The sequence below is a fragment of the Patagioenas fasciata genome, chromosome 1, assembly GCF_037038585.1.
Source record: "Patagioenas fasciata isolate bPatFas1 chromosome 1, bPatFas1.hap1, whole genome shotgun sequence".
Classification (NCBI taxonomy): domain Eukaryota; kingdom Metazoa; phylum Chordata; class Aves; order Columbiformes; family Columbidae; genus Patagioenas; species Patagioenas fasciata.
In genome coordinates this window covers 140858142-140870543 of record NC_092520.1, presented here as the reverse complement: position 1 = coordinate 140870543, position 12402 = coordinate 140858142, and the positions used below count along the sequence as shown (strand labels likewise).

Below are 12402 nucleotides of genomic sequence, written 5' to 3'. Positions count from 1 at the left end.
GTGACCAATAGTTTTCTCTAATGAACTTCTTCACTTGTTATTAATATTAACAAACAAAATTACATTATGGAAGAAAGATGGGGAAAATCCTTATTTTTGCAGTAAAACTTTAATGCGCGGTTCTGCCAACTGAGCATTGAATTGTTCAGTTCTATAACCACAACCGCTAAATCACATGTGTAGCTCTGTGCGAGTGAATTTTGCCTGTGTACTCTCTGTCAGGGAGGCAAGCAGTTTCTACTTCAGTTTGCAAGTCCTCAGAACATCTCTATTTAAGCAGTGCTGTTCGCCAGCCTCACCTGTAAATGTTTAGTGTTGAGCTGCTTTCTTGCAATGCTAACGCTTTTTGGAAATGTCCTGTATTGCACTTTAATTTCCTGATCACTAGTTTCTTTTAATTACTCTGCAATTTATTTTAGAGAAGAAGGCAATGACAATCAAGAATATAGGGGACAGCATTTGTGGACTGGAAACAGTACAGAAAAGAGCTTTTCACTTCAGAGCTGCTGGTAGGAATCCAGCTCAGTCTCAGACTTAGCAAAAAATCATTACTGTGTGGTGGCTTCTTGGTGCCCTGCACTCTACATCCACAAGTGAGTCAGTGTCCACATCACACAAGCCACCAGAACAATTGCTGCTACTGTAATTGGGAGTCTACTGGCAGCACCAGTGGAAAGGGCAGGGACTTGAATGAGCATGGAGAATGAGCTGCTTTCTCCCCGCTCCCTCAGGTCACCTTTGAGACACATCCATGTGAGAAAACTTGGAAGAAATTTGATCTCTGGTAGCTCCCCTTCTGGAGATAGATGGAAGACTTTACTTTCCAATACTGACAATCTGACACCCACTAATGAACATTATATTCAAGAAAAATAAAGATCATTATGGGATCATTTTATTTGTGAAAGCATGAACTAAAATAAATGCTAAGTATGATTGAAAAATCAACAATAAAATCCAAGTGCTGACTTGAAGTAATAGGAACAGAGCCAAACAAAAATTATCAAGCATGACCACTGTTGGCAACAATTTCTTCCCTCAAAACGTAGGGAAATCCTGCTCTTTTACTAAACCATCGAACAATCTCTCTGAGTTGAATCTCTTCTAGGCAAAAATAAAGGGGTGCTTACACTATTCAAACATTCTCTTTGAAGACGAGAACGTAGATTGATAGAAGAGATGTTGGACTTTATTCAGCCTTAGATGATGCCTTGGAAACAGTGGCTGGCAGGAGGGCTCGCAGCAGCACAGGACACCATAAAGAGAGGGCTGGGACTGCCAGCATGAATGTGAATAAGTGATGGAGGTTGGAAGGGACCCCTGGAGGTCACCTGTTCCAACCTCTGAACCTGGTACTTCCACTGGGTCATCTGCTGTTAAGTAGGGTGGTCCTCATCTTAGAATTTATATGCTACTGTTAGTAATCCTAAAAAAACTTGCCTCAGGCAGGGAACTGATCATGTACTAGCAGAGATGAATTTAGCCCCATAGTTCCTGTAAGCTTCAAAGAGTTAAGCTCTGAAGATGTCTCTTAATATGCTGAAATGACACAATCCCATATGCTGATTACAGTGGTGAATGTGATATGAATTTTTGACTAAGTGAAAGTGAAAAGAATGTGTTTGATGTCAAGTAAGTGCATTAGAAAATCTGAAATGTTCTGAGACAGCTTGGACTATTTGTGAATTCATGCCAAATTCAACTAAAAATAGACTAGAGACTTCAACTTCAAGTTGAAGTTCTCCACTGCTGTTCCTCGAAAACAAAACATTTTGACTTTTCATGTTAAAACAGTTCAAAAACTTTATTTAAATAACTTTAAATTATTTTAAGAGTCCCACAGACACAGAAAGTTCATTTCTCAGTATTTATTTTGGTATGTGGGAGTGGGGAAATTCAGAGCAGCCCAATACAAAAATGTATACATTTTTGAGTGTGTTTGTGGGTTTGGGTACATGTATTTGGACGTGGGGGTTAACCACAAAACCAAAAGAGAAATTATTTGCTCTCAGTTCTCTAGCTGTAACCAGCCACATCTCTGCTTTTGTATGTTTGGGTTTCTCTTCAGTAGATATACCAGATCATGTAGTGTTGTTTGGACAGAGGAGGCAAGATTTCGGTACCCACATTCATTCCCAGTTGTGTGGTCAGCCAGATTGGAAACCTGGGGCTGGGAAGGTGAATACCAGGTGTAACTTCCGCTTCCTTAGTCTCTTACGAGAGAGACCTGTGTCATGAGGGTGGTGGGAAATAAGCACATCCTTTCAGGGTAAATATGGAGAAGTATTGCGGGGCACCACAAAAGAGTGAGGGCCTACTTCAGAGTTTCTGGGAGCCAGGTTATAACAGCGCCCAGAACACAGATTTCAGAGTTTAAAAAAAAAGGTGGAAGAGGATTTCAGCGTCCTCCATCACACCAGACATTTCTTTTAGGGAAGAGTACGTGGTGCATATTTTTCCCTTTTCTATGGCCAGTGATGAATTCCTCAGGGGACTGGTGATTGTGCCGGCAGACGCTGCAGGGAGCCGGATCCCTGGGGCAGCGGCCAGCCCTGTCCTCCCCAGGCAGCCAAAGAGGGGCCAAGGGGCTGCTGGTTCAGTGAGGAAAAACCTGCGTGGAGGCTTTTCTGCCTTCCCTCAGCCAAGGCAAGATGCTGAATTCAGCAGAGGTTGAATTTATGAGAATAGCAGCAGGAGGTGGGATGAGGGGTGAAAAAGCTTTTAATGGGAGCCTTCGTGTTATAATAGAAGTGTTTGTTTCAGCGTCTCTGCCAGCCAGTGTAAGTTTATGAGTAGCTGATACTGCATGTAAAAGAAATGCATTTGTCCATTGTGAGTGCCTGTTAGTTGGCAAGCAGATGACTGGTCATATTATTAGGTAGCTTGTTGTTTCCATGGGCAAAGAGGGGTGTGCATCCTTCTTAATGCGAAGAAAAACCTGCAAAGGCCTAAGCCATAGTATGTAACAACACCAAGCAGCATGTGTGAAAGCAATATGTAAACCCCATTGACTAAACTAGTGCATAATAAGATCACTATTGAGAAATACGCAATTATTTTGAAAAAGAGCCTTCCAAGGTAAATTCCCTTTAACTTAAGGTAAATCAGAGGCCAGAAAATGAACTGCTTTTGTAAATTTCCTGCAATACCTTATAGTGAGCAAGGTTACACATGAATGAAACCATGATGGTAGATTTGGCTTCCAATGTATTAAAAATCCTTTAAAAGTATAACTGCTGTGTTCATTCCCAAATGATTTTGCTTTATGTATTTACTTAAAGAAAACTAAAATAGTTTGCAATTTATGTGTATTCAAAAACTGCATACTTCCAAGACCATAAAGGAAACCTTAAAAAGAAATTGCTTTCAGAACTCAAATAGTGATATTTTAAAAGGCACAAGAAAATGCATTCAAAATGAAATAGATGTAGAAAGAACAAGTGATTGTGATGCACACGTAAAAACAGACGCATACATTTTTGGTCATCGTGTGTATTTCATTTTGTGTTATGCATTTGCCCACACAGTTGCTTCCCACATTGTGAATTCTCTTTAGTGTGAATGTTTTAAAATACTTAAAATTGGAGGTCATATAATATATAGCTGTTTACAACATTCTAAATTTGTGCATAAATTCTCACACAGATTTGGGGTTTGTGTACACATGCACAAAATCTTCATTTTATATTTCTTTAAGTTAAGTATTTGCATTTATAATAGCACGATGAGACCTAGAATATGTCATTAAACTTTAAAGTGTATATATTGTCCTTGAATATAGGAATTGAGTAGCACATCCTTAAGTATTTGTGAATTTCCATGTTTTTTCAAGCACGCACATCTTTCTAAGCATGTACAACATCAAAGTCCAAGTTACACAGCAATGGTGCTGCTCAGGCACCTCTTAATAAGCAACTCTAGAAAGTGTGCAAGCTATTAAAGGAATACTGTTATACTGTTAAAGGAATACTGTTATACTGTTCCATTCATTGATATCTCCAAAATATTAAAGGAATGTGATTTTTGTTCAAATTACCTCTCTTAAATAATGCCATTGAATTAATTTCTCTGACCTTTTAACAGAAGAAGTTAATCACTGAAGAGGATTCTAGGAAAACCGAGTGTCTGAGGATAAAATTCTCTCAAAAGTGCTGTTATTTTGCAAACATTGCTATTTAAAGTACTTTTAATGTAATGGTTTTCAGCACATCCATTCTGTGATGACTGCTGTCAAATAACCCTTTATGTCACCCTGCTCAGCAAAACCTTAGTACTATAAGCAATGTGCTGTTGATTGCTTTCTTCATAGGCTGCTGGATGGAAGAGACTATGTAAATAAGGGTTTCACATTAGTGAGCAGTGATAATTAGAGATGCCTGACTTTTTTAAGGGGAAGAGGTCAAATTTTCTTGAGTTAGGTGTTAATAGAATGTGGACTTTGAACTAAGATTTCCTGTGTCTGAGGTGCAGCCCATCCATTCCTGATACTGGCTTATTCTCCAGCGGTATTTTGCCTACCCCTTGGTAGTTGTGCATGTGTCTGTACAGTCTTGCTTAGGCACAGCAAATTTCTGCAAGTGACTCCGTGTCCTGGGGGCCGAGATGTCAGAGGAATGGTCAATGAAAGAGGGAATGATTTGATTTGATCATGGCTCTTAGTGCCATGATCTAGTAAATGGGCTGAAGTTGGACCAAGGGTTGGACTTGATGATCTCTGAGGTCTTTTCCAACCTAGCCAATTCTGTGATTCTGTGATTCAGCCCAAAACTTTTTTCCATTGTATCGCTAGCCCCCCAAAACCTTAATAACCCCACAGCCCTGCTGGGAAAATATGATCAGAAGTTAAAGGTTGCCATCTAATGGTGAACATTCATAATACGGTCTTCATGTTTTTTCTTAAATTATCTTTTCTTACCTTTTTCCATGTACCTACAAGTCCTTTCTTTATAAGGCTTTAGAGGAATGAGGCTGATGTTTTCTTCAAGTTTTACCTGGGGTGATATCTGCTGGTTTATCAGTAACAAGATGTTGCAACTGAATGTGAAATTCCAGCAATTCCCTTTAACTTAATTCTAATTTCTTAATGCTTTTTGTATGAATTCAGATATAGATGAGTGTTCCTTCGAAAGGACCTGTGATCACACCTGCATCAACTACCCTGGAAGCTTTGAATGTCTCTGCCATAAAGGTTACACCTTGTACGGACTGACGCACTGTGGAGGTTTGGAAACTGAGTTTTGCTTACCCATTTGCTTGTTTGTTTTGTGAATTGTTTACTGAGCCACACATTTGTTAGCTGAAGATTGTAGAACTGAAGAAGATAAACCAATGAAGTTAAAATAAAGCTAAAATAGCTTAAGCTGGGTGTGACTGAAATGTCAGCATCTCAAATTTGCCGAAGCATTCCCAGGAGGCAGATATAAATAAAAATGTCCTTGCATCTTTTGCTGGTGATACCTAGCAGCCTCAGTACAGATGAGGAGCCTGCAGCTGCGGCACTTGCAGCCACTGCTGCAGGGGTGCAGCTGTTCTGCTGCAACCATTGCAAAGCAGCCTCCTGGCTGGGGCTCATTGCGCTGCTCAGAGTAAGCATCCTGGCAGAGCTCACAAGTGCAGGGTACCAGTTGGCACCTCCGCAGGAGTGAGGTTAGTCATAATTGTGTTTACAGAAGGAAGGCTTCAAGTGATGAGCAGCAAAGAGAATAGGAGGAGGATGTCAGTTTTACAAAGTTTACGAATTTTGACTCAGTTGGTGTTTGCCCTTACCAGATTGTGACATAAATTGCCTGTGAAACTGGTAACAGAAGGCTGTAGCGTACCTTGTTCACATCTTCTGTGCAGCTGCCTTAGGTCTTCAGCCTTTTTGGCGTAACTGGAAAGAATTGGTGCAGTAATGTTTGGTTTTCCAGGAGAGGGATATTTTTTAAGTGTATCATAGGGCAGTATTACCACAATGACTAAATTAGAGGTTCAACTTCTACTTGGTCAAGGCAGGAGAATTTTGGAGCACTCAAATTAGGTCCCAATGTTTGCCAGGGATGTCACAGTACGAGACTGCCTGCCACTGACCTGGCTGACGCCCCCAGGTGTTGCTGCGGTCTCCTGCCTAAATGTTTAGTAAGTGGGGTAGGTTTTGATCATGTTCAGAATACTGGTCAAAGAAGAGCAAAGGGGTTTCTGGGGGGATTTGTTGAGTGTATTAAGTCCAAATTATGTTTTTAACCAGTCAGGTCAGCATCACAGAAACAAAAGTGACAAGAGAAAACTATAATAAAACCCAAAAACCCTGAATCTAAATTACTTGTTAGACAATACTGACACAGAAAAAGCTCTCCATGCTATTTTTAAATGTAAAACTAAATGGTTTTGTTCCGTTAAAAGATGGTTAATGTATAATTATTTAATTATTCCAGTTATTCAAGATACAAACTAAGTAAAGCTTGCATCAAGCTATAAACAAAGCTCCAAATTTAAGCCCACAAAATCCATGTATTCAGGCCAGATTCTGATCTAGATCAGACTTAGCCCAGCCAAAGTATGTCAGAGGAATTACTGAGAACAGTGTTGGACCTTAACGACTCTTAATTTGTGGAACAGGCATTGTGGTATGTACCTCACCCTCTAGCTTCAGATTAGGACACTGGGCTCCAAAACTGATGCCTGGGGAGAACTGGCTTGAACTCAGACTATGTTCCTGCAGACCGTATGGATTCACGTGGTGCCAAGCACATGACAGTTGGAGCTCAAGCCTGGACTCAGCCCGGCATTGGAAAGGGAGTTAGACACTCAGCCTGTGAGCCTTGAAGGCGAGACCTCCCTTAGAAATGCATTAAGTGACAACTTTCCTCCCGCAGTTACATTTTGAGGCTTATCTTTAAGCCAGAGTATTAGTAATTCAATGTATGTCATATTGACTTGGCGTCATTCTAGCTCATATGTGCATATGTCAAATGGTATAACCTACACGCCTTGAAAAAGTCTATTACAGTAACGCTACCGTTTTAACAAGCAGGCAGGTAGCTGCATTCAAAGGGCAGAAACCACTTGTTGAGGGTAGTGAAGTGCCTAAAATAATGAGGCTGTGGCTCATAATGTCTTTTAGGTTATGGCTAAACTAGTTAATCAGTTTTGAGCAGCAGCGTGCAACTGTTGGTTTGCTAGCGCCACTTGACAGTTTTGGCCTATGCCATCTAGTGTTCCAAATGTGCCTGAGCATGATCCAGAGGAGTATTGTGGCAGCACAACTCCTGTTGAGCATGATGGATGAAAATCCTTCCTGGCGGTGGGAGGAGAGGGATGAGAGATTGGCCATTTTGCATAAGTATATAAATACTGATTGCATCGACTCAAAAGGTAATGCCTCATATTGGCTAAATACTTTTCTAATGGATTTAAAGTTGGAAGACTTTATGTGAAGTATTAGTGATAATATATCCATAAATTGCTTTGCCTTCTTGCAAGCTTTTACCTTTTGTTTTTATTTGAGGAGCAGAAGACTAACAAACTACACTTCAGCTGCTAGGTTTCTATCAGACATAGAGTTTCCTCCTTCATCTGAATAATTTCTAAAAGCAAACTCTGTGAATCGCAATGGGGAATTTATCTTCCTGTTATGCAAAAGTGATCTTATCTCACAAATGTTTATGCCTTTGACATTTTTCCATATAATGCAATATACATAATTGTCCAGATGCTGCAGAGTCTTTGTATGTTTTGTATCTTGTGAGTACTTCCAAGTATTCATTGTACTAGTTTCATTGTAACTAGTCCTGGCAAGTAAATCCTTGAAACAGTAGGAGGTATACGTGTGTCTAAGGACAAATAACACTCACTATGCACTAAAATAGTTTGATATATTGTCTGCATTTATACGTATTCATATAGACTTAAATATAAAAGATATAGTACAAATGTATACTTATGCACGTAGTATCTTAATGCACAGTATACATGCGTACCTATGGTTAATACTCTTTAATTACATTTCAGACATTGATGAATGCAGCATCAGCAATGGTAGCTGTGACTATGGTTGTCTTAATACAATGGGGAGCTACGAGTGTGTCTGTCCACCGGGAAAGAAACTGCACTGGAATAAAAAGGACTGTGTTGGTAAGTGTGGGAGACTGACTCAGGAATGACTGTGGTGACGCTCCTGTTCTCCAGGAGGTGGAAAAGCCCATCGTTTTGTCTGAGGGATGCTGCATTTGCACAACACAGATCCCCAAATTGATTTTATACACTCAGATAACACCTGATCTTATGGGGGTCCGTGAGCACGATATAACTGCAGGTGGATTAGAGAATGGGCAATATGTTGGATTTTGTGTTGATTTTTAAAAAAAAATTTATGATTCCATTTACACAAATCTAAGTCTTAATATTTTATGTATTTTATAGTTTTGTCCTATATTTCTCCATTGTCCATCTCTATGACCTCAGCTGTAACTTCATCTCCCTCTAAGGCTAATTTAAGTATTCAGGTTAATGTCTGCAGTGACAGCACCATACCGCACTTTTCCAAGTTATCTCCAAAGGTATCGTGCTTAATATTAAGTGCTGACACTAGCAGTGTTAATTCATTAATTAATTTGCAATGAGCACAAATCTGAGACCACTAGAATTATGGCGTTTGCTGCTAGTTCCACTTACTTTGCGGCAGATCTGAATTTTCTTACCTTTTAAGTAAATGGCTTTTTTTTTCTGGGTTCTCATTTGAAGCACAGCAAATCTTGGCCATGGCCACAGCCACTCAAAATGCTTTCTGTGAGAGTTTAATTCTGTTTTCCTGGTTTTAAGGGAAACGGCATCCCTTAGGTCTTTCATAGCCAAATTTAGGTTGTGGGGTTTTTGTTTCTGGGTTGTTGGGGTTTTTTTGACCACAAATAACTTCTCATAAATACGTTTGGGGCTAATGTCTAATACTTAACTGGGAGCAAGACAGAAGAAGAAATGGGGGAACCTAACTTCAGGGAGTTTCTGTACGTATTGAGGGAAAGCACTGTAGTCTAGAGTAGAGAGCACTGCACTGGCGTCTTGCATGATTATGCAATTACAGCTTTTTTACCTGGATACAGCAGTACAGAAAGCACTCATAACTTTGGAGACATTTGCAGTAGCAAAATCCTCTTCTGCTCAGGAAGGACACTGAGCTTCTGTTGTCTCCTAAGTCCAAAGAAATAATTTCTTTTAAAAAATCAGCAAAGAAATACAAAAGGCCTTAGGAGGGAGGTTCATTCAAGCCACCACACTTTAATTGTCCTATTTCATCCCAGTTCACAAGGTTTTTTACAGACCCTGGTGGACCCAAACCAATCTGGCTACTTCGTACTAGACTCGGATGCTGCAGCTCTGATCTCCCCCTTACTTTGGTGTGGTTCAGTGGTGAGCTGAGGGGTAGGAAAAATGACATTTGCAGTAGTGCAGTCAGCCATGAGCAAAACAAGAGTCAGCCAAGTCCATCTTGTAAGGTGAGCAAGTTCGGAAGAAAGAGCAAAGAACAGTCAAAGAAAAAGAATCTGTACCTGAACAGGTGTTTTTACAGAGCTGAAGCAAGAACTGCTCTACAAACACCTGGTTTAGATTTAACCAGCTGATGCAGTGTGAAATACCTGCTTGAAGTGGTGCCCAGCTGCACTTGGCCAGCAGTCAGTGCAGAGATTAAATCTCAGGGGGAAGGAGGGAAGTGGTGAGGCTGCCTCAGTGCAGGTAGCAATGGCCCCTGCTGACTGCGGCCAAGAATGAACCTAATTGTTTGGGTGCAGAAAGATGTAAACACTTCAATCTCAAAAAATGTCCAATTAAAACAAATGGACATAAGTAAACAAATAAGTGGCATACCGTCATCTTAGAGTGAAGTACAGAGACTGGTCCAACAATTCATAACAATTTTATGTAGTTTCAGCTAAAACACAATCAGTCCCTTACCTAAACACAAAGAGCAGCTTGTGAGATCTGCAGGATACTCAGTCTTCATCCTGCTATGAAGCCAAGAGGAGAAGCTGGATATTTCCATCACATGAGCTGCAATGTACCTTAACTTATGCAGTGTTATGCTAATCAAGTTCTGTATAAACAGTTTCTAAATAAGTTCTATAAGAAGGAGTATACCACATAGTTCAATAAGCTAGGGCAGTCTGTATCTCCTAACACCAAAGTGAAGGATAGAAGGGATCCTATCTAGATCTAGAGTTTAGGTCTAAAAATGTGAAAGAGTTTCGTTTTCAAGTCCAAGCTCAAGATCCAGATGTTCTCTCCCTAATATGCTCTTATTTCAGAAATGTCTGACCCTGTGATTTTGCTTTGTTGCCACTTAACACTTTTCCTCACCACTGTATGCAAGTGGATGTACAAGGTTCTGGGTTGAGCAGTGTCTGATTTTTTTTCATTTCTCTCTCTCTTTCTTTTTTTTCCTCCTCAGAGATGGTGAAATGTCTCCCAAATGCCAAACCAGCTCCCAAGGCTCAGCTAGTGTGTAGTAAGACAGGAGGCATAGAGAGCTGCTTCCTGTCATGCCCATACAATACTCTTTTTGTTCCAGGTTTGTACAAAGTATTTGTCTTCCTGAGTCTAGAATGTGACTTGATCATTGTTTTTTCTGCTAATGTATTCATAATTTGTGTTCAGTTTCTTCTTATGGACAACTCTAAATGAGCAAAAACATCATTATAAACGAAATTGGGCCAGACCTGCACATCACTAAATACAAGAAGAGCTGATTGTCAGTTACATTAGAGGTGTGGCCCATCATGGTTTAATTTGAGGTGTCATTGGTGGGGTGGAGAAATTCTAACAAAAACCTGAGACACACATCTACCTTAACAAGGATGGTCCAAAAGAAAAAAAAAATTAATATATTGAATTGCTATGTCAAAAGTGTGGGAAAAAATGAACAGCTGATTTTAGTGAATTCCTGCTGTTTTTTAGAAACATGTTTTTCAATATTAGTAGAGTCACCTGTGCTCAGCCAAGAACCTGCTTAAAATGATGGATGCAGCAGCATGGCCTGAAATACTCTGTAACTGTGTGATTGAGCAGGACTAGAAATGAGTCCCAAAGAGGAGGGTTCCCCTGAGTGAGCACGATGTGAGGCAGGGGCAGGAGGGGAGGAGTAGGACCTGCTGGGCAGTTCAGCGCTGTGGCTGCCACAGTGCCTGATCCAGCTCCCACACCAGCCAGGACAACATAAAACATCCATCAGCTCAGCCAGTGGAGCAAAAGATGACCTAGCAACAGCTTTAAACCTGTCTTACTGTCTCATAACAAACGGATACAACTAACTCTGTCTCAGGAGGCTGTGTAGAAAAAATATCTCTCTGTATACAGTGCTGGCAGTTGCTGTTTTTTCATAAATTTTGTTGGTAATAATTCAGCTGACTCATTTATAGAAACTCCAGCATTGTTGTTTATAGAATCTCCCTGTTTTTCTTATAATTTGCCACAGGTAATTTTCATATGCGCAGTTTTGCGGGGCAGGTGGGGCAAGGGGGTTGCTGGGTTTTTTTCATTTATGTTCTGGTTCTGACACAGGATTATTTTCCACCAGAATATCTACTTTTCATGTTAGTCCTGGCATTTGTTTCAGTAGAGCTGTTCACACTTCATTTTCAGTTTAGCAGAGATTACTGGAACCATGCATTTATCTAACTTGTATGCACCAATATACAGTTTTATCTGTGCAGTATGTAAACCTTGTTAGGGTTCTAAGTATGCTATTTTTTGTTTCTGCCAATAAATTCTGCCAGAGTCTGAAGCTGAAATTATTACTGAAATACATGGTTTATTTTTTAAATTAGAGAGATGATCAGAGCACAAGGACTCTGCCATGGACAAGCACAAAATATTTTATACTTGTGCATCATGGAATTGTTTTGAGCTAACCTCATGCCAAATTGTTTTTAAGATGTAACATTTCAGTGCTGGAAGAAACAAAACTTGTAATCAACACTGTGAAACAGTAGCCTTTGGCAAACTACTTCAGCCATTTAAAATCCAAGTTCAGCACTTAAAATGTCTCCTTATTTAGCAGTATTAATAAGTTTGTTCAAGCCCCGAACATTAATGCTGGCGGTTATGAGGGGAGCAGATGCTTTGTGAGGCTGTTGGGCATGTACTGACCCTGCGCTCTGCCCCGCAGATTCGGAGAACAGCTACACGCTGAGCTGTGGCGTTCCCGTTCAGCAAGGCAAGGCCCAGCAGAAACGCAACGCGACCCTGCCCAGCTGCACAGGTAGGTGCCTTCCTGCTCGCCTCGCCATGACATGACATCTAGGAGGTAGGTGATGACATCCCCAAGACCATTTGGGAGCTGCAAGACACACTGCTCTCGGGTTACATGAGGCCAGAATTAAGGTAGCTTGTATTTCATGATGCACACACTCGCTTTTCTGCAGCCTCTCCTCG

General features: G+C 40.5%; 1 protein-coding gene across 7 annotated transcripts in view; it reads left to right on the top strand.

Annotated features, from left to right (window-relative positions):
- SCUBE1 (signal peptide, CUB domain and EGF like domain containing 1) overlaps positions 1–12402 on the top strand; it is a 248528-nt gene that overhangs the window by 213159 nt on the left and 22967 nt on the right. For all 7 annotated transcript variants that reach the window (XM_071816413.1, XM_071816410.1, XM_071816414.1 and 4 more), the window contains 4 exons: positions 5105–5221; positions 7990–8112; positions 10421–10540; positions 12137–12229. In XM_071816413.1, coding sequence (XP_071672514.1) covers positions 5105–5221; positions 7990–8112; positions 10421–10540; positions 12137–12229 — 453 coding nt within the window. The remainder of the gene's footprint in view (positions 1–5104; positions 5222–7989; positions 8113–10420; positions 10541–12136; positions 12230–12402) is intronic.